Below are 25,817 nucleotides of genomic sequence, written 5' to 3' on the forward strand. Positions count from 1 at the left end.
TCTCAACTGACGTTCTCCCAAGTCTATTAAAAAACGAAAAATCTAATAATTAGACTTCCAATGTTTTTTTAAATTATTTTTAACATTAACTGGTTGAAAAGGTTTTGGTCTTTTATTTTTCCCCATGGAATATTTGACTTTTCCATTGCGCCTAAAAGCACACAACACAGTGGACCAGTGCCAAGAACTGCCAGGAAAAGAGCTCATTCAGACAATTAGACTAAAATCCATACACTTGTTAAACAGACCTGGTAAGTCCCCTGAAACTCTGTTCTTCCTAATGAGACACATGTTATTTATATTGATATTTAATTCAATATTAGGGATTATAGATCAAAGGTCCACTGGTCTGTCTGAAATCTATAATTAATTCTTCTTTCTAAGACAACTGAACAGATGTGCATGTAAACAAAAATGTAGCAGCAATATAAAAAGAAAAAACAGGAATGTTTACATCCATGTTAATATATGAAATTAGTACATAGCTCTTTAAAGTAGGTACTCTACAGTATATATCAATGCTATGGATTTAGTGTATGCTTCTCCATATTTCTGTCACATATACACTTTCACAATTAACTATCGTTCATGTGTGGCTTCTAAAATGTTTATTTTTAAGCCTTGGTTAATTTCCATCCATCTTCCAGGACATGCCTATTACTCACATAAATAGTTCTCTATGTAGTACTTATGGAAGTGCTGTAGCTGTGATAGCCATTGTAATCTGTTCTACCACATATCTGGCCGTGAGGGAGGGATTGTAATCTGGTTTAAATTGGAAGATCAATGACCACCAGAATGTAGGGAAATTATTGACTTTTTGTGTTGTGATGCTCAGTGACAATATCAAGGGCACAAGCCCTTTAAGGCAAGGAACAGATTAGTTTCTGCAGCCTGAACTCATTTTGGTGAAATATTTCTGCCACATGCCAAAAGACTCCCTGCACTGATCACTGGTTCCCTCACATACTGTAAAGTAGGAAACTCCATCTGTCCATGCATCCATCCATCCATCCGTCCGTCCGTCCATCCGCCACCTGCTTACCCTGGTCAGGCCCATGGTGGAACAGAAGCCTCTTCCACGTTGCACAGGGCACAATGTTAGGGTTCACCCAGTTTAGATAAACTACAAAACCTATAATCTATAACCTATTATTTATACCTATAATCAGCAGCCACTGAATGAGGAAATGGTAAATAATTGATGTCGATCTAAGCACCGGCATTAGTGTAATGACACAATCTAATAATACTTGTATGCAGACCAGTCACCTCAGATAGGCATTATTTGTGTACCCAGTAACTTATGGGGAAGGTACAACAGATTAACATATAACAACCAATAGTAACCATACGTACGTAGAACGAACACTACATTAGCATCTTATTCGCTGCAAGATTCTATATAACAGTTCTATTACGTTTGTTTTATTTGTGTTCCTTGTACTAATATGCTCACCAACGTTTTCGGTTGAATACGTAATTTGTAGATACTCCCAGAATTCAACTACATTTCCCTTCAAGCAATGGTTTCATTTTATTTCCGTGTTGCGATCTCTGTTGTCTCTTTGCGACTCGTCTGTATTCTTTCACAGTTTTAGATAGTGCTGTGTGTACTTTTCATGAAAATATATAAATATATATTCATTATAAACCCAATTCGTATGCCGGACCGTGCTTTTTTTTCCGTAGATACATTCAGAGAAGATGGAGGCGAGTTTCAAGCCAGTGACACATGCCATTTTCGACATGGACGGACTGCTATTGGGTTCGTAAATGCTTAAAGAAAGCCCTTCGGTAGCTTAGTGCAGCTCCTTTATTGGGAGGAATAATTATGGGGCGTTTAAAAATACACTTAAAGTCCACGTTCGGAACAAGGAGAACATCAATAATAGCTATGGGCAGTTAGTATAATTTTGCACTTTGACCTACGCTTCGCTCGATGGGGCAGGGCTTGCTGTCTTTGCGCAGTTACAACGCCGCCCAGGGCAAAGTTAACATTATTTAACAAATTATTTGGCGGATGATGATGATGGTAACGATTTTCACGAGCAAGATAAGATTTTACTAAATATGACATTCAAGTGACATTAATGTATTATTAATAATAATCAGTGGGTTAATTATTATTATTGTTGTTGTTTTGATTGCAGATACAGAGAGGCTGTATACAGTTTCTTTCCAACAGATATGTGATCGGTTTGGTAAGAAGTACACTTGGGAGGTAAAATCATTAGTAATGGGCAAAAAGGCACTAGATGCAGCATGCATAATCCGGGACTCCCTTGCACTTCCAATGACACCTGAAGAACTACTAGAGGAAAGTAGAAAGATACAGCAGGAACTGTTCCCTACAGCTAAGCTGATGCCAGGTGACTGTCTAGTGAACGTGATGTTTTCCTTCTGTTATCTTTCCTGATGGGCTGTGGGCTGGTTTATATCTCCTACACTGCAAAAACCGGCACTGCACATCTCTCCTATTTTGTCCTACTGATCACATTTAGTGTCAGCATAAAAGATAGCTGCATGGTTGGGTGCCTCACAATTAGTTTTGTCAAATATGGGCACTAGCAAGACATGTGTCAACCATTTCAGCGATTCAGCAGTATAAAGTAGCTGCTTTTCGGCTGTTGATGTAAAACTTAGCACTGTGTGCTCCTTTGAGCTTGGGCATGCAATGTGCATCGTGTCTCCAATGAATTTCACTGCAATTCCATAGGACCTGCAATCCCAACAATAACCTCAAGCCACCCAGCAACATTTTCCACTAGCTAGTAACCTACAGCCTGAACATAATTACACTTAAGTACAAATGCTAGTGATTTATCAGTGAGGTTAAATATACTTGAAATTTAATATCCTATATGGTTTATTTAGTAATTATAGTCATTAAAAATCTGTATTTGCTATTAAAATTAAAGTGTTTTTAAAATCATTGCACCTTATGGTACTGATGACAGTGCTATAGAGGGACCACAAGTAATAGGTTTGTTATGTGCAGAGATGACATGCATTCAGAAGAATTTGACACATACTGATATGTTTTTACTGGAAATTGTGAATTCTGGAAAAAATGTGCACAGTGTTCTTTTGGAACTCCTCACATCCCCGGCATCCTCCCATCCAGGCGTGGAGAAACTCGTCCGTCACCTACACAGTGAAGGCGTGCCGATGGCTGTGGCCACCAGCTCTGCGCGGCTAACGTTCGACATGAAGACCAGCCAGCACAAAGACTTCTTTGGCCTGTTTCACCACGTGGTGCTCGGCGATGACGAGGACGTAAAGAACGGCAAGCCACACCCCGAGCCCTTCCTGGTCTGCGCCGGTAGATTTACCCCAGCACCTTTGCCAGAGAAGGTGAGGCAGTAAAGCACCTTGCCCATCTGAATCTGTGTGTTTCAGTAAATGATTTTTCTTATTTTAGTGTTCAGAGTTTTTTGGGACAGCATGGTGGGTCAGCGGGTGGCACTGTTACCTCCTACCAGCAGGGTTGGGTGTTCGAACCCTGTCTGACTGTGATGATCTTCTTCTACTCGCGTCCTGACTGTACCCCTTCATGCACTATAGTTTATCGATTTATCGGTTATCGGTATTGTATTGTGATACCAAAAATTTATAACAAATTGTGATACATAATTTCTCAGATATAAACGGAGAAAGTTGGTAGCACCAGTCCTGCCACTGGAAAAGTTAGTCTGGAACCCCATGTATGGAATCCACTGTTGCCCACTACCTGCCTACAGTTTATAAACAGGCTGGCAGAGTGAAAAATGGCAGTATTTTTGTTTTAAATTGAATGAAAAGAGTGAACCTGTGGATCTAACAGTCCCAGTATGCAAACGCTGATACAAAGCGGCAATATGTCTAACCTGGTGAAGCATCCATCTCTCACCCTAGCGCTCACCCTGATTTATTTACAACTTTTAAAGATCGTCATGGTAACAGATATGACACATATTGATGTAATTTACAAGTTATTATGTTTTGTGTTTCTCTTAAAAGTCATGTTTAGCCTACGTGCAAGCTCATTCATATCTCTCTCCCCAGTGATGAAAAGTAGGCTAGGCCAAATGATGAAGAGAACAAAGACTAATGTAATTGTAACGTTAGTGTATTATTGATCATGCTTTGCAACAGCTTAGGCTAAATTAATATCAGAATCTGAGCATTGAATGGAATTGTGCTGATCTATGCCAGTTTCATTGTTAATGGTAAAAATGATTATAGGTTGTTGCTGTTGGTTTAATTTCTAATATGCCGGTTTGTTGCAAAGCAGTGTAATATTTCATTGGGAATGTTTTATAGTATTGATTTAGTATCCATTTGTATTAATATGGTGGTACCAAAGCTGACATTGGTATTGAAGTCAATTTTGCTATTGATCCTCTAATATGCATAAAGGAATAGGATCCTAGTTCTCCTTGTGACACTGCACTTGATAAGCAGTTGCAAGTAGGATTGATGATTTTTCTTTATCAACTGAAATATTAATAAGTATTTCACTCTCTATTGTAATTGTATTGATGACACAATAGCTAGAGTTAAGCTTTTTGTCAGTTTTGCATTATGCCGTCAGTGTACAGGTCAGGTCAGGTCACTGTATCCACACTGGAATACATCAAGAAAATAACTTGCTCAGTTTTAATGACTGGATTGATGTGAATCTGCTCTTTTTCTGGCCAAAGTAAAGCTGCTTCAGTGGTTTCCAAGCTTTCGCTGTTTCTGGGGTTGGGTCCAGGCTCACCAGGCTCAGAACTAATTTACCCCCTGATTAACATTTTCTTGAAACAGAAAATCCAAAATCGCTGCAATAAACATCATGTGTTAGTTGCTCAGACATGTCTGAGTTGGTGCTCTTGTTATGCAGAGCAGCCTTTCTGGGTCCACAGCTCTGTGCTCTTGCTTCTCACACTCTGGCTTTGATGTTTTTTTGACTCGGTAACTCGTGAGGCAGCCTCCAGAGGACTTGCTGAAATGTGGCGTGGAATAATAAACGATGACCGGTTCCCTTGACGTGACGTGCTTTTCCGAAAGAGGGTGGCAGCTCGCGGGTGACACTATGCGCCGCCGCATGCCGTAATGCATTCAGAATGAGCGCAATCTTCATTAATCACCACGAGGATACCTGAAGGGAAAGAGACCCTTCTTCCATCATGGAATCGAGCGCCCTCTCCTCTCTCAATTTCACTCCCTCACAGCATTTGCCTTCCATTAATTGTTCACAAGGAATAATCTGACCTTAATTAATGACGATCTGCTGTTTCATTCCTTCATTATACCCTGTAAGAATTATTGGGGCTGCCTCTAAAAAAAACTGGTGAAAATGATATATGAAAATGTTGTGTTGTCGTGTTATTGAAGTGATATGATTTTTTTTTGGGTGTGATTGGTACTATTGATCGTATTGATACTGGACAGTGACGTTTGAGTCCTAACGTGTGGAAGGACCTCCGTCCATTCGCCAAAGCAGATGATGGCTTTTTTCAAACTTTGCTCTTGCCTACTTGTGCTTTTCACTGTTGTTGCTTATATTTATATAGGTAAGTTAATTGTTTATACGTGTAATTGTTTTTATAGTCTATTTGTCCATCCATTATCCAATCGCTTATTGTGTTCAGAATCACCAGGAGCCTGTCCCAGACAGCATAGGATGGGATACACATGTACACACAATCAAAAACTATGGGCAGCTTGGAGATTTCAGTCAGACTAACTGCATGTCTTGAGCAATTGTACTGCTGTGTTTCATGTTTTTACATAAAGCCAGGCTGCAGAGTTTTGTGGTTACATGAGGTATAATTTTAACACACTGTGACTTCCCCGAATGGAGTAGATATCAGGAGACATCTTAACTGTGATTGGAGCGATCAGCTAGAACTCGAATCTTATCATTGCCATTCATTTTACCCAGCTTTATGGAGGGCTCTGTCATACGTTTTAAAAGTGAAGTTGCTAGTTTTCAAGAAAGACATGATTCATGAAATCCCTAGTACACATTTGCAGATTTGTTAGCAGAATATGTGAGTTGTGTGGAGTACTGCCTCCTTAAAATGTATTACTTGCATCCAGAACTGACCTGTGTTAATTTGAAAAATCCCCCTCTCAGTGTGTTTTCTACCTTGTATTGACTAGAATTTGCTAGAATATCCATCCATTTTCCAAACCGCTTATCCTACTGGGTCGCGGGGGGTCCGGAGCCTATTCCGGAAGCAATGGGCACAAGGCAGGGAACAACCCAGGATGGGGGGCCAGGATGGGGGGGAATTTGCTAGAATATTCACCCTATGAATCATCAACATTTGTTTAATTTTTAATATCATTACTTACCATGTCTGTTCCTGGCTGTCTTTTGCATAACTGTATGTTTAGCTTCTTTAATCTTTATGCCATTAGATCTCCTGCATGAACAGAGAAAGCACCCCCGCCCCCCACCACCACGTCCTTTTCAAGTTTTATATTTCTCGGTCTCTGTTGAAGGCTTACTGAATGCGTAGTACTATGAAAATGTACAGCAAAATTTCAAGCAATTAAATTGGGGGTATCTTCCTGGTCCTGTGAATTGTTGAGGTATGATGGTATTACGATATAGCCCAGCATTTATAAATCCCAAAGGTGTTGTTTTTAAGACCATCGAAAATACAGATGTTCTGACTCTTTCTATTAACCTGATGTGGAAATGCCATATTGAGGGGACGTACTGTCTTGTAGTGCACAGCATTAGTGGTGACTGGAGCCTCACTTTAAAAAAAAAAAAAAGGTCAAATATTAATGCATGTGCGTAAATTAATGCCACAAAATCAAGATACGCTGTGAACACACAGAAAACTGTTGGAGCGCGTGCAGGATATGTGGAACCCAGTTCGCCTGCAGTCACAGATCAGCCAGTGACAGTGGTGTCAGTAGACGAAGGGAGATCTTTTTAACTCCCCAGCAAGGAGGTGTCTCCTCCTTTTCCTCTACACCGATGAGCCCGTTTAGGCTGTGGCTGATTCTGGAATTTATAGTAGGCTATCATTTATTTTTTTATTTAAAATATATACCATATACCGGGGTGAAATGTCTGGAAGGTACGATGGTATGAAAACACAGATATCACCCAAGCCTTGTTTATACTTAGACATAATGGTATGTGATTGTTGGTGGTGTTGGGGTGGGGGCTGAGTTGTTTTGTATAAAAAATAACATTTTTTTATAGAGTTAATAAACGTAAACTTGGAGGAACATGGAGTCAGCAGTGAACTACATCTATTTAGCCAACGTTTTATAAAATACATACTGTGTTTAAAAACATTTAAGTTTCAGAACTTCAGGACAGAGAAGCCACTCTCTTTAGATTACGGCTTTTTGGTCGGGGGTGCTATGCTGCCTGCAAGTCCTACTTGGAAGATCCCCCTAGGGAGTTTGGGAAATCGTAATTACAACATGAGGCATGTTCAAGCGATCAAGATGGAGCAAAATGGAGGTGATAAGAAAGCTACTTTTTATTTTGCTTTCATTCCTTCAATGCTAAATGGCATTTATAGCTTCAAACTTTTCGTAATCCCTTGCTCAAACAGCAAGTAGCTTCATGTCAAATATTGAGACAAAAATTGTATTTTCATGCTACACAATTTAAGAATAATCTCCTCAAAATTTAAAACAATTCGGAGTTTCGGAATGATATGCTACTATCAAAATAATTTGCCTTACATAGTGGAGCTATCCATCGCCTCCACTATGATTGTTGTAATGACTCGCCCCCAACTCAGGAATTTGGGGCTTAAATAAAATCCTGAGTTTCACGCTGATAAATATGACCTTATAGAGGCTTACATGTGCTCTCATCTTGTATTTACGATTTTTCTGACATGACTTGAAGGCAGGGTTAGATTGGCTGCTGTTATTCACACTAACGGCACATTAGCGCAAACAGAAAGGGCTTGCATGAAGGCACCTTGCATGAAGGCACCTTGCATGAAGGCACCTTGCATGAAGGCACCATGCATGAAGGCACCATGCATGAAGGCACCATGCATGAAGGCAGCGGCACATGAAGGCACCTTGCATGAAGGCAGCGGCACATGTATTTACTGATGTAGTGAATATGTTTTACTTTTTAATTTGCTACTATACAAATTATTACACAAAATATGTTTGTTTTGAATTTGTTGTTAACTTTTTATTTCTCAATACAATAAGAAAAAACTTACAGAATAGATAAACAAAATATTTATACTCACCCCTCCCACCAGAAAACAAACCCTCTGGTGAACGTCTGCTCAGCATACGAAAATATGTAACACGTACAAACATAGAGTAAACTCAAAAGAAAAAAATAACGTCAAGTAGAAAAAATAAATGCATTCATACAGCAAGAATCAGTGGAGGTCAATTAGTTCCGTAACTTTGGCATAAGCAAGTGTCCACCTAGCAATGGTTCTCAGGGTATCTCCATGCATGCAAGCTGTTAAAAGCTCCATGGAAATAATGTCCATCAAACTAAGAGCCCATAAGCGTCTGCACATTGAGTGAGGAGGGTACCGACGACAAATCATTTCTTAGCTGCTGTAAAAGCATCAAGGAGAAGGTTCTTTTGAAAAGGAATAAATGTCAAGTTCGAAAAATCATGAAAAGAAAACATTGGGAGTTAATAGTACATCCCTCCCTATTAGAAAAGACATATCAGTAGCTGGCTGGTGCCAGAAAGAAAGGAGGGTGGGCAATCCGAAAAAATGCAAAAAAGATCCTAATATCCCATGAGAACAGAAATTACAATTTGGAGATGAGGAAATATTCATGTAAAATCGTTTCAGTGGAGTCAAATGAATTCCATGAACAAGCTTCAAATGTATCATTTGGTGGTTAGGATTCCTAGAAAACATGGAAACTGTCTCCCAAGTGCGGTGAGACAGAGTGCCCACTGCCTCGTATGCCAGGTCTTTTGTCCACACCGCTACGACACAATTTGTTAATTTGCTTTCAGGACATGGCATCACCTGTTATATAGTATATGTAAGGACAGATATTCAGATTATAACTGAAGCTTTCAGGAAAATAACATGCTTTATTTTTTATAAATAGGCTGTTGTATAATTAGGCTGTTGACTTCTGTGTTGCTGATATAGTGCAAATCCATATCACAGCACACAATCACACCGGTAATGACTATGACACCGGTGTACTGCCTACCTTTATCCTCAACCCTGAAAGAGTGAGGCAGTACCACCCACCACCTTACTATAAAACTAAATTACAAAACAAAGGCAGGCAAAATTATGTATATGTTTTACACATAGAGTTCCAGACCTTTTCAAACCACCCACGAGCTTAAGTAAAAGCTATGTGCTTCTATACATTGTGTTATATATCAAGTAATATTAATATTTATAGTGATGAAGCTGTGATGATTTGCTATTCAAGTTACTTTGTTGTCCTCTTTCATAAAACCATGATACAAAATAAACTAGTTGTGATGTAACTCATAAAGCAATGTGTTTTAAATATGTGTATGATGTCTTACTATTATGCTCCAAATGAAAACAATGCTAAATTCTATGCATTATTGTAATAAAAATGCATGGAACAAAATAGAGTTGAGCTATTACCACAGGCTGAAAGCATCAGGTGTCTCTCAACACAGAACCGAGGCCTGTCCCCAAAGTGTCTCTCTACGCGGAGCAGAGGCCTGTCCCCAAAGTGTCTCTCTACGCGGAGCAGAGACCTGTCCCCAAAGTGTCTCTCTACGCAGAGCCGAGGCCTGTCCCCAAAGTGTCTCTCTACGCGGAGCAGAGGCCTGTCCCCAAAGTGTCTCTCTACACGGAGCAGAGGCCTGTCCCCAAAGTGTCTCTCTACGCGGAGCAGAGGCCTGTCCCCAAAGTGTCTCTCTACGCAGAGCCGAGGCCTGTCCCCAAAGTGTCTCTCAACGCGGAGCCGAGGCCTGTCCCCAAAGTGTCTCTCTACGCGGAGCCGAGGCCTGTCCCCAAAGTGTCTCTCTACGCGGAGCCGAGGCCTGTCCCCAAAGTGTCTCTCTACGCGGAGCCGAGGCCTGTCCCCAAAGTGTCTCTCTAAGCGGAGCAGAGGCCTGTCCCCAAAGTGTCTCTCTACGCAGAGCCGAGGCCTGTCCCCAAAGTGTCTCTCTATGCGGAGCCGAGGCCTGTCCCCAAAGTGTCTCTCTACGCGGAGCAGAAACCTGTCCCCAAAGTGTCTCTCTACGCAGAGCCGAGGCCTGTCCCCAAAGTGTCTCCCTACGCAGAGCCGAGGCCTGTCCCCAAAGTGTCTCCCTACGCGGAGCAGAGGCCTGTCCCCAAAGTGTCTCTCTACGCGGAGCAGAGGCCTGTCCCCAAAGTGTCTCTCTACGCGGAGCAGAGACCTGTCCCCAAAGTGTCTCTCTACGCAGAGCCGAGGCCTGTCCCCAAAGTGTCTCTCTACGCGGAGCAGAGGCCTGTCCCCAAAGTGTCTCTCTACACGGAGCAGAGGCCTGTCCCCAAAGTGTCTCTCTACGCGGAGCAGAGGCCTGTCCCCAAAGTGTCTCTCTACGCAGGGCCGAGGCCTGTCCCCAAAGTGTCTCAACGCAGAGCCGAGGCCTGTCCCCAAAGTGTCTCTCTACGCGGAGTCGAGGCCTGTCCCCAAAGTGTCTCTCTACGCAGAGTCGAGGCCTGTCCCCAAAGTGTCTCTCTACGCGGAGTCGAGGCCTGTCCCCAAAGTGTCTCTCAGTCTTTCACCAGAACTTAATTGGCATTAAGTAAGATTTCCCCTTTTACAGGAGAGGCTTTTAAACATTTCCGGGGGTGTAATAATCTGTAACATATGTGAATGTCGAATGCATACGTGTGGGTGATAGAGTGCTCTGCACATGCCCGCAAAGGTACTTGGTGTTGTCAGTCCTGAGCATCAATACATACAGACCCCAGCTTTCCATATGATTAACTGAACCAAGCTTAACTGCTCTATCACCAGCCCCAGACTCTTACAGCAGTCGGAGGTGACTCAATATACTGCACCCTCCACAATTACTTCGCAGTAATTGTCCTTTGCAATGAATGACTGAACAATGCATGTAATTATACAACAAAAACAAGCAGTCAGTAGGTATTTGATGATATATGGACAGTAAATACACATGCTACAGGCCAGAAGTTGGGTCCACCCTCTGATTAAAAAAAATAAACAACACACTGCTTTTTCAAACTCTTATTACAAGAAAATATTAGAAATACTTAAAACAAATGTAACTGACTGGTTTTGACGTGTAATGTAACAATTTATAATTTACATTGTAATGGAAATTTAATGAATGTACCTAAGTACGAGTTTCATCAAAATTGCCTTTATCACAGCAGCACAGATTCACAGCATCCTTTACAGTAATTTCAGAGGATGGGCCCAACTTCTGGCCTGTAGCATGCGTATACATATGTATTTACTGTCCATATATATTCCAAAATTTTTATTTGAGTCCTCTATTCAATTCTGAACTGTATCTTTCTAGCCATTAAAGCAAAAAATAACAAATAAGACATTGCATTAAGTCTCTCACAAACTAATCTGGGACAAGGCAGACAAGTGGTTGTCATTTAGTTTATTAAAACACAATTAAACAGAGGCCAAGAGCAAATCAAATTATGACAAAAGAATTCCGTGTGTTGGGGCTCAGCCATTTCCTCTGAAGACTCACATTTCCATAGATCCCTGGTTCTTGGCCCTGGCTCAGTTTAAGTTTGTAGATTTTCCCTGTGTTTGCATGGGTTCCTTCCTACAGCATGAAGACCTGCATTGGTCAAATGTGTCTCCAAATTGCCAGTGTTGTGTGTGAGTGAGTCCATGTGTTGTGACAGGCCTGCATCTCTTCTAGCGTGTCTCCCTCCTCATGCCCTGTATGAATATACAGAAAGGAAGAAAGTTTCAGCTTTTAAAATTGGTATACTGTATGCAGTACTGCACAAAAGTCTTAAGCAAAGGGTATCATGTTTAAATGATCTCCATGGTGCTGTAAAACTGTTGTATTATTTTGGTTGAACTGTATTTTCTATTTCAAAACCTCTCCTAAATTCACCCCAGTAATTGCTGCTACCATCTGATACACTAATGTATTTTTTGACCCGATTAGCCAAACGTGGTGTTCTACTAATCAATACCTCATCGAGTGTTTAACTAATAAAATAAATGAGCTTGTGGTGACATTTAACAAATCCATGTAATGGCTGGGGTGCCCCTGAACTGAAGCGGTGTACTTCGTCCGCAAGACAACTGTAACTTTTTGGAGAAAAGAAAAAAAATGTCCTTGTGTTATTTTGATATGTTCTAATGTTGAGTTTTTTCAGAGCAAAGACACACTTACTACCCAGATAAATAGCTTTAAACATTTTCTTTTACTGCCTGAAACTTTTGCAAAGTTCTGTACATCTGGATCAAAATAATATTGGTGTGAAAACAAACACCTACCAGAGGAAAATAATCAGCAGTTCAGTATAAAGCCAGAACAGGTAATTTTTTTTTTTTTTTAGTTATATGTGAGATGTAACACATCCCATTACACTTGTATCTTTTTTCATCCAGACTTCCAGTTGGTTCTTTAAGCCATTTTTAGGTCTTGTAAGGGGGTGATGAAGACAGATCTCAGCATACTTGAACTAAACTATCAAGAGCAAACCACACCGTCAAGAACACCAAAAACCAGTACATGTGTGTTGGCAGCTGGGAGAGAGCAAAAATTTGGGTCTTTGAGGAATCGGTTGAGAAACACTGGTAAGCCTTGCAGATCGTTATCAGACCGAGAGCTCTGCCCCTGAGCAGTTTCAGTCAAAGCCCTGACATGAAGCATGTGGCATCACTCCTCACCACATGAGCCTGGTAGCCTGTAGAAGTACATTGTCAGACAGTGGTTTCTGACTGACAATACAGGAGAAACCTTAACGTTACAGATGATAAATGTTTTTTGTGCAAATGATTTTTTGCTCAGAGTTCTTTGCTTAAAATTGCAGATAAAGGGTATGTTTCTCTTTCAGCCAGTTTAGGCTTCAGTGCACATAAAAAAAAAATTACAGGTGTATATTCAGCATATACTGTAATCTATCACTGTCATTGGCCTGGACGGATCTCTCCTTTGCATCTTACTCTTAAACCCTGTGTTCCATTGCAGCGTCAATGCTTACGCTCCCTTTGTCTAGTCTGCTCTGTTGATATGGGGCTGTGAAATCAGTTCGCTGTCTACGCGGTGTTGAAATTCCTTAATTGATCTGTCAGGAGTAGTGTGTGCAGTTGTGCGTGTGTGGGTAACAACGGCCATCTTAGGAAGGTCTAATGAATGAACAGTGTCACAGTGTTTCCAGTGTTCATCTAGATAGATGTCCTCTGTGCAGGAATTAGCGTGTATGTTTGGGCCTGGTGTGGGAGTGACGTGCACAGCCCTTAGACACTGCCCCGACAGCATCCTGGAGTGATGAGCATCCCCAAGACCTCCCCATTGGGGGCAGTACTAGTGCTGGCAATCAAATATTGGTCTGGATGTCACTGAGCTGCTCGTTAGACTGCATTTCAAAAAGCCTCCCTCAATAACGAGCTGGGGATCGAGGTGTGCGCCTTCGTTCAACCTTTACTAAGGTAAACAGTTTTTGTTTAAATTAAAGTGAAATAGAATCAGGCATTTCTAAGATCTGCTTTGTCACATGGCTGTTGAATGCCATAAATTGTTAACTCGACTGTTTTTATTTAAATTTCTTTTGTCACCCAAAAAGTGTGGTGTTGAAAACCTGATCTCTTTCATCAACAGTTGCATTTGTGTGCGTTTTTGACTCGTGGGGGTGGGGGTGTTATGTGCTTCTCCCTGAAGAATGTGTCAGGTGACCAAATTTAGTTTTCTGTGCGTTTTTCTTTTCCTTTATGCACTGATATTTGTGGCCCCGAACCAGAAGTGCATCTACACACACATTTCCATGCCTTTTTTCTCCTCCCTCAAAAGCTCCCAGACCCTGATGCCACACTCATCCCAGACCTTTAGCCCTGCTCATAACTCCCCATCCTACATGTCATATACCTGTTCTGCTATGGTTAACAGGCTTTCCCGTTCACATTTTGTGGATAACAATTTAAACTAGGGGTATCAAACTCAATCAGTAGAAGGGTCATGTTAACCACCACCAATGAATTTCCAGGCCAGCCAATGGCTGGTTATTTAGTCTATAATACTATGACCCAAATGTTACAGTTATTTTGTTTGATTTCTTTACTATATGTAAATAACATATACAAATGTGAATTCTGCAGTAAACATTGTTCCTGAAAATTTTCTTTTCAAATAAAACTAACCAACGATATATAAAAGCCTTTCTGAAGATACAGAATTATAACAAATGTGACCACGGGGCTGATGAATTATTATTCATTGGGGGAGGGGGGTATTGGGGGCGGACAGAAGAGGAAAGGTGTAGTGTGGGTTCGCATGGGATGATCGCCATGTCCCAGGCAGGGCTGTAGCAGGACACATTTTTGTCATGTGCCATTCAGTTTCATCATTTTTGTTACAGAATGCACAGTGAAACGAATAAATACATTTCTTAACACAAGCAGAAGCTAAATTTGCATATAGTTGTTCAACATGGAAAGCATTGTACTAATTATGGCTATGAGTTACAGTCATTCAGTCATGGGCAGTTTGGGAACATTTTGATTTCCTGAAAAATCAGACCAGCACTAGAGAAAAAGTAGATACCTGTAAGACCAAGACAGCTGTGTTTGTCAGCTGTGTTACTGTATATATACTTGCTGGTAAAGAACATGTTTACTTCATGCTATTATGCAGTGTTATTTTGCAATTTATGTTTATTTTACATTATTTCTACAGTTTATTTTATGTTGAAATAAGCATCCCTTAGGTTTCGTTATTCAGACACGTTAACATCAGACACATTGCATCTGGTTTACAGTTGTTCCTAATTGTATTTGTGTTTGCATTTTTAGTAATAGGCCTACATAATTTCAGAGTTATTTCTGCTAAACCAAAATTGCACCAAACCGTGAACCCAAAACCGAGGTTTGTATTGTGGGCAGTAGGTGGTCCGCGAGCCTTGAGGTTCACGTGATTTAAAAGTAACTACATTTATTATGTGGTTTTTAGGTAGTTAACCATTACATAACCACAGAGAGGTGAAATTTAAGATTGGAGGGAACATGTATGTGTAGTATGCGTGCAATTTGCAGTTATTTAGGGAACAATTCAATTCATCAGAAATTTTTAATTGCAACCATGATTCAATTGTTTTCACAACCTAAGTTCATTTTAACTTAACTGGAAAAAAATATCGCAAATATGACCGTGGGAACTTAATTACACAGTATTAATGGAATATAAAAGGAGTAGAATCTCAGAACATTATTTTTTATTTTTATTTAACAAGGAGAACAAGCCTGTGTAATTACTGCCAACTACTGAACTGTATAGGGAGAAATTAAATAAAATTAAGGGAGTATTATGTGATTGGCTGCTTTCGTCTAGACTAACTGGGTGGGGTGGGGGGTTGCTCATGCAGATTGATGTTACATCATTTTTTATTCTGTGGAAAACCGATCTGCAGGCCAGATTTAATAATGAATAACAGTCATGTCACTGGCCAGTAGTGGGACCTCTTATGAACGGTGAACGAGCTGACGGATTCCCTTGTCCTTCACTATGGAATTTAGCTGATCAAAGCAATCCGTACTTGTATTTTAACTGACTCTGCTAACTTTCAATATCCGTAAATATTGGTTGTAAATATAGACCAAGATTGACACATCGTACCAGTGCAGATATCTTCATTTTTAACAAATATCTTAACCAGACAGAGTGTTCTGTGCTACAAATCGGGCGTAGTGCGAAGATCATAATCACTGATTTGTAGCTCAGACATCATCAGGCAGTATTTCCTTTAGGAACATTAATGAACCTTCCCCTGGAGTTTTACATTTCGCAAAAGTTTGTGCCACCTAACATTTTTGCACTGTGAGCGCTTGAGTGTTCACCTCAGAAGCTGGCCACCACAAATGGATATATATTTTTAATTCATAATACTGTGAGGCTGAGGGGCCGGTAGATAAAGGCTAATTATACGGCTATTAGCGTGCTGCCATGCCAATAGCAATTTTTAGCTGAGTAAATTAAAGTGTGTATTCCTGCATTTACTTTGTAAATGTGTGTGTTTCCATTACCATTTAACCCCGAGAGTATCATGTGAATTGTTGGCCGTTTTTATTAGTTATCTCTCAGCCCTCATGTATAAAAGTTGATTTCTTCTGAAGACATTTCATCCTACTGTATGTGTTTTTTGAAAAGGACCCTAAAAAGTAAATTATTGTGTCTTTAATTATAGCAAATTTCACGTTCTTTTGCTTATGGGGAATGGGGTGCCTGCTATGGAATGCAGATACTAGTCGACATGTTCACTTTGCTGCTTTGCGATAATGCTTTAAGCTTGATGGTGAAACCTGCCACCACTTATTAACGAAATAACATTACATTGTGTTTTATTCTTTGGAAAAACCATCTACAGTCATGAACATGTTTCTCCACCTGGCACTGGCCTTTGAATGATGCCAGTAAATCGTGTGTTTGAACACAAAGTTTGTGTGGTTTCTCTGGCAAGCTCTGCACAGTGGCTGGTGCACTGCAGTTTCCCACTGTGCCTCTCCCGCCTCTCCTGTGATATCTACCTTCAAGTGATGTTGAGGCATCAGTCACATTCTTTTTGGACAAATATTGTGCCTCATACAGTACAGTAAGTATTTACTTAGAGCGACTGTTTTTTAATAGGCTGAATTTTGTATAGTTTCATTAGACTTTTTGAGTATTAAACTGTGTAGAACATAGTACAGTCATGTCAGTCTGTATGTGGTTACTTTACGCTCAGATGGTTTGTTTGAATCTTTCCCTGTTCACCTTATATGCTTAGAGAATGATGATTTGATGTTCAAAGTGGGTATCAGTAGCTCAGCTAATATGAGTGTGATGCATTTGTTTTCCTTCACAATACAACTATGATAATTATAGGCCATTTGCTTGGCTTCTGGGGTAATTAACAGTTTTAATTGGTCCTAGTTCAAGGGAATTTGTTAAGCCTTTCCATTATGTGCGTTACCTTCCGTAGTCATTGTCTATTCTCAGCCAAAGGCTTAGTGACATCACCAAAGTCAATTAGGTCTTTCAGAGAGGGCAAGTCAAGTACATGTCTTTGTTCTGGGAATACATAGAAAGGTTTCTGAAACGGATTGATAAATGCTTCACAAATGACAATTACGCCCATGAACTGAGCCGGAAAGAACCGGAAATCTGCTTTCTCTTTTTTTCTCCCCTCAAGAAATATACGGAATGCTGGGCATTTTGTAAGAAATTCGGAGCAGAGGCTTTTCTTTGGCTCTTTAGCAGTACTTGTTCGAAATATCTCTTATCCTCAAAGAACTGTTTGAACTTCCAGGCAAGATGTGATTTCCATAATAGAGGTCCAGGAACACAGTGATAAAGAATTCAGGATGTAGAACATGCTGAAGGATTAATGGGAGGCAGAAAGACCTTCTGAACATTCTCCTTTTTCCCCAAAGTGGACTTACATGGCGAGGCTTTCATTGAGGCTTGTTCTGATGGTTCAGCTAGAGGGACGGGAAGTTGCCTTTGTGCACCTATGGCATGGTCACTTCACTTTGCGCCACGGGGTTCCTGTCTTTGTTCAGCCATGTTTCTGAAGCAAAGCCAGGCTGAACGTTTTTAGTTGAGGACATGGTTGCTAAATATGTTAACTCAGTGTGCCCCATGGGGCCATGAGGTAATACTGACTGTCAATCCTCTGTCCACAGTGCTTGGTGTTTGAAGACGCGCCCAATGGTGTCCTGGCAGGGTTGGCGGCTGGAATGCAGGTGGTGATGGTCCCTGATGCCAACTTGGACCAGAGGCTAACGCGGGACGCCACGCTGACGCTAACCACGCTGGAGGAATTTAGGCCGGATCTCTTCGGCCTTCCAGCCTGCAGCTGAGCTGCCATCAGTGCACAGAGATTCAACAATCCATACAGTTCATGCTAAATTAAACCTGCAAAACTAGTCACATTCTTCTCGATGACATTGATTTGTTTTATCCACTATTCAGGAAAGATCGGTATGTTTTATTACTTTAAATAACGAGCTCTTTTTTCCTTGTCTTGTTTTGTGACGTTATAATGTGGCGTAATGTGGTGTTATGAGCCATGCCAGAACTCCTCCTTCATCATTCAAACTTGGAGCGGTATGGTTTGTTCACCGATCTGGGGTTCTTAAGCAGAGATTTAACAGGAAGCTCACACCCCCAGCACGTCCTGGGTTAATGTTCTTGAATGGTGCTGGAGAGACGACGCACGCGCCTGTGTTCTGTCCCCAGGTGACAGTTCGCAAAGGGCCTCTACCTGCACCAAAAATTGGATTTCACACCACATTCTTACTCCTGCTGTGTCCTTTCATCTCAGAATTTGGGTAATCTGAGACTTCCTACTGTATTTGATTTCATCACTCATACTTTGAGTTGTTGCTGGAAGGTTTTGCGGTTTTGAAGTACATGTAGAAGTAAGAATGTCTGCATGTTCAGCAGGATAGACAGGACAAATTGAGGTAAGACTGTGGCTGTCATTCTCTTCTCCATTGTTTTCAAATTGGAGGCAATAGGAAATTCAGGTAAGCAGGTTGGTATGTGGTCTAATAGATTTCTTGGGACAAAAGAAACAACATAAAACAGATGAGAGCCACAGGTGACTATAGTCAGGTGCACCAGTAGAGATCAGAAATGAAAATATAATCTCTGAATCAGGATTATACTTGAAGAGAATAATAAATGGCATTGTTGCCTAGCTCAGCTGAAGCGACCACCCACGTTGTAATGCTCACTACCTCAAACTCAGACGACCGTGTTTTGTGCCGTGACTCCATAATTCCGACAGCGAGTCACGGACCAGCAGTGATGTCGACAATCCAATTCTGACTTCACTGCTTTTTCAGTGAATGTGGAATGCGAGTCCCTTAGCATTCTTCCCTTGTCGTTTCTTTTAGTGGTGTGTAAATGTTTTTTTTTTTCCCATCTTCGAGGCGAGGAGAGGAGGAATGCAGGAAGCAGGCGATACAAAGGGCAGGACAGGAACATTATATAATGCTTTAAAGACCACCTGGACTCACGAGTAAGTGTGACTGTCGCGCTGAGCGGCTGTTCCAGATAATCCTGAATGGGGATTAGCGTCTCAGAATCCCCAGAAGCTCCCGTCACTGGAGACAGTGTTCAGCTTTGGCCTTGCTGCATAGTATCATCCCATCAATCTGACCATCATGTTTTGGTAAATTCTCTATTGCGGTAAAAACGTGTTATTTTTCCAGTATGATTTTGGATGATCTTTATAAATGGTAAAAAGCAAACATGGTGTGCTTATAAGACTAATAAAATCCAAGTTACTTTATATTAAACTTCTGTTGATTTTCCTTGTCAGTGTTTTTTTATGAAAAATTATCCAAATAATTATTAATTATTTATTATAAATATATAATTAATCTGCCATGTTCCTGCTTTCCGAAGTATACCTTAAGCTTGTACCCTATGGCTGCTTTGGAAAGACTCCGGGATCCCCTATGACCTGCTCCATCATAAACTGGATGGATGGATGGATGGATGGAAGTAAGGAAGCGATAGCACTTCTCTCGAGTATTTTTTATTTTTTTTTATAAAACAATATAACCCTCCACACAACCTGCATTGCACATATGTGGAACTGAGATTGAAATTTTGGGCAGCAATTAAAAAGAAAATGAACCTGGAAGAAAAATAGTGTGTCATGATGACAAGCAATAAATGACTCTAACCAGCGGCCAACTATTTTTTAAAATGCCGTTATTGATCCTCAGTGTAATCAGCGTTACCGTATGCCACTGTCTGGGACTCCCACATCAGCCTGATTGCTTCAACGAGTTTTCACCCTCAAATTGCCGACTGGTGCAGTTTCACTGAAGCCACTCATTTTAGGATCATTCTTCCTGTGTCACCATAGTCAGATGACATGCTTCACCTGAGAGCTGTGGTTTGAGGCTCGGGGAAAGTGCCGGATGAGTCGCTAGGCGAATGTTACTGTCAGAGGACATCTGCGGTTGATTTTTAAAAGCTTGCTGCTGTATCACTCATAAGCAGACGGTGGAGATGACGCTGAAGACCTCTGCAGCCGTAAATGATACACAGAGAGGCCTTGTAAAATCAGCCATCTTGTGTTCCGTCAAATCTACCTTTATACCTGAGTTTTATTTTTCTTTTATTTTTATGACACATTATTCCTCCCCAGCCACATTTATAGAATAGTTATAATCCAAGTGATACTGTTTTCTCATTTTTATGAACTGAGTCAATCTTACATTTTCTAGAGAGGTTATTTCAAGCCTCTTTGTAGTGGGTACTAAAACTGAACAGTTTCTCCATTCATGTTTTATTCAGGAATTTAAATTAAAAATGAAATACATTTAGTTCATTCTTTTTCCTTAGAAATTCAGATTTAAATGACAAAACGTCGATATCATAGTGTTCAAGATAAAGTGAAAATGATTTAAAAAATGTCCGCTTAATCATCTGAAAGAGATAAATGACAAAAAAATAAGTCAATATTTCATGCCGAAACAGTTAATATTTGCTCATATTGTGACTGAAGGTCATGGCTGTAACGTATGTTATTAAAGAGATTGTTTCTATAGTAACTGTAACAGAAAACCCCAGTAAATCTTCTTTTAAACAGCTTTGAAGGAAACTGCATACAGGTTTATTAAAACTCATTTTTCACTTGCTTTTTTTAAGGGCCGAGTCTTTTTAATGAAATACCGAGAGAGTGATGCAGTGCAATGCTGCTGGTCAGTGAGTGGAACGTTTTAAGGGAGGCATACTGAGTAGCGTGGAGCGAAGCCATTAACGAAGACGGAGCTCTCAGGCTCACCCTTAGCAGCGGGCTGGGGACCGTCTCATCCTTCAGTGTCACACTGCCCTAATCCATCCCGCTCATCGGCCCATTTTTTGTCCCATTCTTCATGTATCTCCAGCAGATCAAATGCTGGAAGCAGACGGGTCACACTGAGGTTAAAATGACTCATGGCTTTAAAGTTCCATTATCATTTGCTAAGAATGAAGAATGTTTATTTTCTCATCCTATCTCCATGCAAGCTGTGGCGTGGATATCTTAGCTCAATACACTGGTGTCATCAGTTACCTGTCTTTAATGGAAATACCTGTTAAAAATATTACATTTATTCATATCTTATAAAAGATATGCAATTAGTCTGGTCAAATGCAAATTTTACGGAGTGTCCAGTGGAGCAGGGCAGACTTTTTGATGGGGTGGAAATACAGTAAGTGGAAGGATGGAAAAACAAAGGATACCCCTGCCTCATAAATATCCACTGAATCAGTTAATTTATGCAGTTACAAGAGTCAGAAATGCCAAACACTGCTCAGAACCCTTAATGTACAATTGAGCCACTACTGTGTTTTTGGACACTTGTCTCCCAGGGAACTATCCTCCCATGAGGCACATTACTGAAGTGCGGTAGCAGGTATTGACTGAAATTTGGCAGGAGTTGCTTACTTCACTGTGCAGTAAGTGTGTTCAGTAATGTTAACCTGGTCAAGCGTTCTTTAATTCTAGTACTGAAACAAAGAGTCTGGGTTATAAATCTGCTGTCATCTCATTGGATTTGATCATCCTTTTCACAATATTAATTCACCTGTAACAGCTGTTATGAGGTTAACACAATTCTCCGAAGACAAAATGTCACTCATTTTGGCATTGATTTTCAGTTCATAATGAATGATTTGAATTATTGAAATGATTTCTGTTAAAAAGGCACACAGTGTTTAATGACTAAACTTTAGTGACTCTGGAAAGAAATCAGACATCTACAATAACATTGTCTTCCTGGAAGTATAATAATGATGGATTAAGTAAGTATCAAACTATCGTTATTGTTTTACCCTGTAATTGCAGGGATTAACTGCTTTTTTTTGGAATACTCAAAAGACAGTGAATACACAAAAATATAAGTGGGTTAATATTATTAGTCAAGAAAGAAGAGTGATTAACCTTAAAATTTCAGGTGGGTGGGGCAGTGGTTAGCACTGTTGCCTTACCTCTCTGGGATCAGGGTTTGAGTGTCCGCCATGGCTCCATGTGTGGGGAGTTTGCATGTTCTCCCCGTGTCATTGTGGGTTTTTCACTGGGTACTCCGGTTTCCCCCAACAGTCCCTCTATTATTACCTCTATGTGTGAGTGAATGGTTGGGGTTTTTCCCTGCCTTGCACCTATAGCCTCTGGGATACGCTCCAGACCCACTGTGACCCTGAATAGGACAAGCAGTTACAGAAAATGACTGGAAAACATCAGGCCCTATCATTTTCCAGCTCCTGAAGAAGTTACTTGTCATTCCTGACATTGGCAGCTTTGTGCTGGGTTGATATAAATTCCCATCCTATCTCAATGCAAGCTGTGGCGTGGATATCTTAGCTCAATACTTGGTGATGCTGATACATTGGTGTCATGAGTTGCCTGTCTTTAATGGAAATACCTGTTAAAAAATACCTGTTAGAAAAAAGTTGGGTCGTCTAGCAACCTTCCCTACATGCTGTACAAAATTCCTATATTGAGAGATTTAATATAATTTCCCAGTGGAATCAGGATGACTGTAGAAACTTCGTTTATCAACTTTATTTAAAGTCATTAAGAAAACTTTTACATCTAACATCACACTCTGATTAGCCTTATAATCCACTGCACTCTTATACAATAAAATGCATTGCAGAAGTTATTACCTCTGTGTCCGTGTGTTTTTTTTTAATCTACTGAGCATTTTATGTTCATATGCCTACAGTCATAACTGAAATGAATAAATGCTAAAATCTCAAAATACTTGTCAGAGTTTGTGGTTAGGGATGAGCAGACAGGCAGGCAGGAAGCAGGCAAGGATGAGGCAGGCAGGCGAAAGTCAGGGAAAACAGGGATTTATTACAGGGAAGACGGCTACGGGCAGGGCAGGGCAGGACAGAACAACAGCACTAACAATACCTAACATCAATGACGGACAAACGGCAGGGCAAGATGTGGACTGATATAGACAAAAGACAGGGCGAAATAACAAGACACAGCTGGGCATGATTGGGGAAGCACACGTGGATAATCAGGGGGCGTGGCACACACGAGGATAATCGGGGGCGTGGCACACACGAGGATCGTATGATCGTGTGACAATACTAAAACTGAGCAACAAAAAAAAAGTTTCTTTGGATCTTTTCTGAGGTGTGCAAAATTTTTATAAAATGATTTTTTTGTTACATCACTGGAATTGAGAGAAGTCAAATCAGAATTATGGCCGGAGTGAGTTTATGTAGCTGATGTGATTTTCAACATTCACTTTGAACATGTCCGTGACCAGGAGAAGCAGAAAGGCAAAAAAATCAACATTTCAGAAGAACAGTTAGGTAAGGGGACTGATAAGCACGTTTTGCAAATAGGAGACACCTGACTGTCACCATAAGTGAGCTTTCCTGGATTCCTGACAGTTATTATAGGCCGTGATTGATGCGCTTTATTTTCGCCTGTGAAACTTGGGGAGGACATGATCTTCTTAAATGCTTTTCTACAGCTTGACACATTACTGATACAATTATCAGAATGAGGGAATCACCACGGAGGACTTCGTTCGCAGATGGTTATCAGCCAAGACGACATCTGTTTATGCTGGATGTAAAAACATCTTTAGGCTTGGAGAGAGGGAAAACCTTCTTATGTATCGTGTCTCGATATGTCTTGTCAGGCTACATTTCTCTCGAAATCATTAGTGTTTATATATGTAGTATGTATACTAATCATTTGGAGACAAGTATTGATACAGTCAAGATCAGTGCTGTATCACAATCATAGTGATATAAAATCAGCCTTTACCAACTTAATTATGGTGGAATTACCAATGGTATCAATGCAGTTAGGCTAATAGGTGACCCCTAATTGCCTTTAATGTTTGCATGCGTATATATATTTCCTTTGAAGGCAGGCATCCCTCTGGCCTACACTCTTACCTTTGCGTGCTGTGCTGCTTGGGGTAGTATCCAGGCCCCCCATGACCCTGTCTAAGATAAATTTGGAAATTGTTTTATATCGAGAACATTTAAAATTATATTAAATAATAAGCGGCAGAGCGGGCTTGCCATCCAGGATGTGTCATGTCCTGTGCTTCCTGGTATAGGTGTCATATGAGGAAACTCTTCAGTGAAACTCTTTCTCTCTGCCAAATTTTCATTTACTGAAGCAATTCAGTTGATTATGGGTGTTGAGACCTGTAACCTTCAGGTCAAAAAGGCCACTTAACTAGTTATGACACAGGCGAAGTCCTGGATAAAGGCTGCATTTCCTCAAACCTATTGTGTTCAGATCGCGTCCACTGTCCTTCAGCAACTGCACAATAAACTGGCTCCAGTCTTTGTGTCTTGGGCCAAGTGCTTTATCAGTACCATCACAGCAATTCCGATAACCCCCCAGATGGAAGATCTGGGTGTAAATAACAGCAGTGACATTTGCAGTAATTCTAGAATGTTTAGCCAGTTTTGCTTCACCTGATCTCCATAGGATTCATTTATGAGTACCCTGTATGATTTCACCAGTCTGTGCTAAAGATGAATTTCACTGATCTGCAACGTAGGGATTCAAATTCCCCCCCCGGAGAGGGAAGATAGGGAGAAACAGTGGTTGTTACTGGAGCCCAGATAATTATGGACTGTTGAAAAATGCACATCACACATTTAATCGAAAATGTAGGTTTTAGCGGTAAAAGGCGCCCATCGTCAAAGAGATGCTGAGTGTGATGGATGGAGAGGCTGAGGAGGGGCTGCCCGTGGAGGCAGTCTGCCATGGTGAGACACCCCTGTTATGGTGCTGTCTGTCACACTAGAAAGGCATGAAGAAACAGACTGGTGTGTTAGAGTATACGGGGGAGCTGAGGTGTCCCCCCCCATTGCTTCATCATCGTAGAGACTAGCTCATTCTTTAGGAGCAGATGAAGAGACAATCCATGGCCTGATGGCCGTTTTGATTTTATTCAAGCAAAACCTCAGCCTCCACAACACAACACAATCATGTTTACAAAGTAATTATTTTACTATAAAATTGTCAATGAGATGCTGGATTATTTGGGAATTTTTAAACATTATAGGTTGTGTTACATTGCAGGGCACACTCACGGGGTAACTCCAATTCAGCTTAGCATGTTATTGGACCATGGGGGGCACCCCCACGTCAACAGAGAGAGAACATGCTGACTCCCCCTACAAAACCAAGGCAGAGACTCGAACCCTGGTCCCAAAAGTGTGAGGCGATGATGCGAACCATTGCATCAATATGCTAGACGTATGTTACAACCATGCATTAAACAATCACAGCGTGACACCCCTGTCCTTTATTTCCATGATCAGTCCCCTGTAGATAATAAGAACTGCATTTTGGACCTTGTGTTCAGTGCATGGTTAGTGTACTCCTTCCCCATGTACCAGAGATGCTGGATGTCATTTGGGAGCCTTCCCGACTGCTGTGATCTCTCACTAGGGTCACGTATTGGTGATTGTGTTATCAGAATTGTCTTCAAAGAGCTTGACACAGCTTAAGCTGCGATGGCTATATTATGGTTGTAACCTTACCTTGTTTTGTGGTTTTCCCCCCACACAGGAGGTCAGAATGGCCGCTCTGTTTGGTAGGAAGTGGGCCACTACTGTGCTGCTTAATTATAAAAAGGTAGGAAAACTGCTATGCTTTCAGTGTTGTATGGTTGAGAGTAAAAGGATGTATTAGTGT

The 25,817-nt window shown here is 40.8% G+C and overlaps 1 protein-coding gene across 1 annotated transcript; it reads left to right on the top strand.

Moving 5' to 3' along the window:
- The first annotated feature begins 1,528 nt into the window (after window positions 1-1,528).
- On the top strand, window positions 1,529-19,437 carry LOC125709483 (pseudouridine 5'-phosphatase). Its single transcript, XM_048978000.1, has 4 exons — window positions 1,529-1,768; window positions 2,154-2,372; window positions 3,128-3,357; window positions 17,800-19,437. Exons 1-4 carry the CDS (start codon window positions 1,708-1,710, stop codon window positions 17,974-17,976), a joined length of 687 nt encoding a protein of 228 aa, XP_048833957.1. The 5' UTR covers window positions 1,529-1,707; the 3' UTR covers window positions 17,977-19,437.
- Window positions 19,438-25,817: the final 6,380 nt, after the last annotated feature.

The sequence above is a fragment of the Brienomyrus brachyistius genome, chromosome 16 (genome assembly GCF_023856365.1).
Source record: "Brienomyrus brachyistius isolate T26 chromosome 16, BBRACH_0.4, whole genome shotgun sequence".
NCBI lineage: Eukaryota > Metazoa > Chordata > Actinopteri > Osteoglossiformes > Mormyridae > Brienomyrus > Brienomyrus brachyistius.

Excerpts from the sequence above, each read along its gene's own strand:
- LOC125709483 (XM_048978000.1), top strand. The coding sequence starts at position 1,708 with ATGGAGGCGAGTTTCAAGCCAGTGACACATGCCATTTTCGACATGGAC. Across the intron at positions 1,769-2,153 it reads CATGGACGGACTGCTATTGG|ATACAGAGAGGCTGTATACA; the intron begins GTTCGTAAATGC and ends TTTTGATTGCAG. Across the intron at positions 3,358-17,799 it reads CAGCACCTTTGCCAGAGAAG|TGCTTGGTGTTTGAAGACGC; the intron begins GTGAGGCAGTAA and ends CTCTGTCCACAG.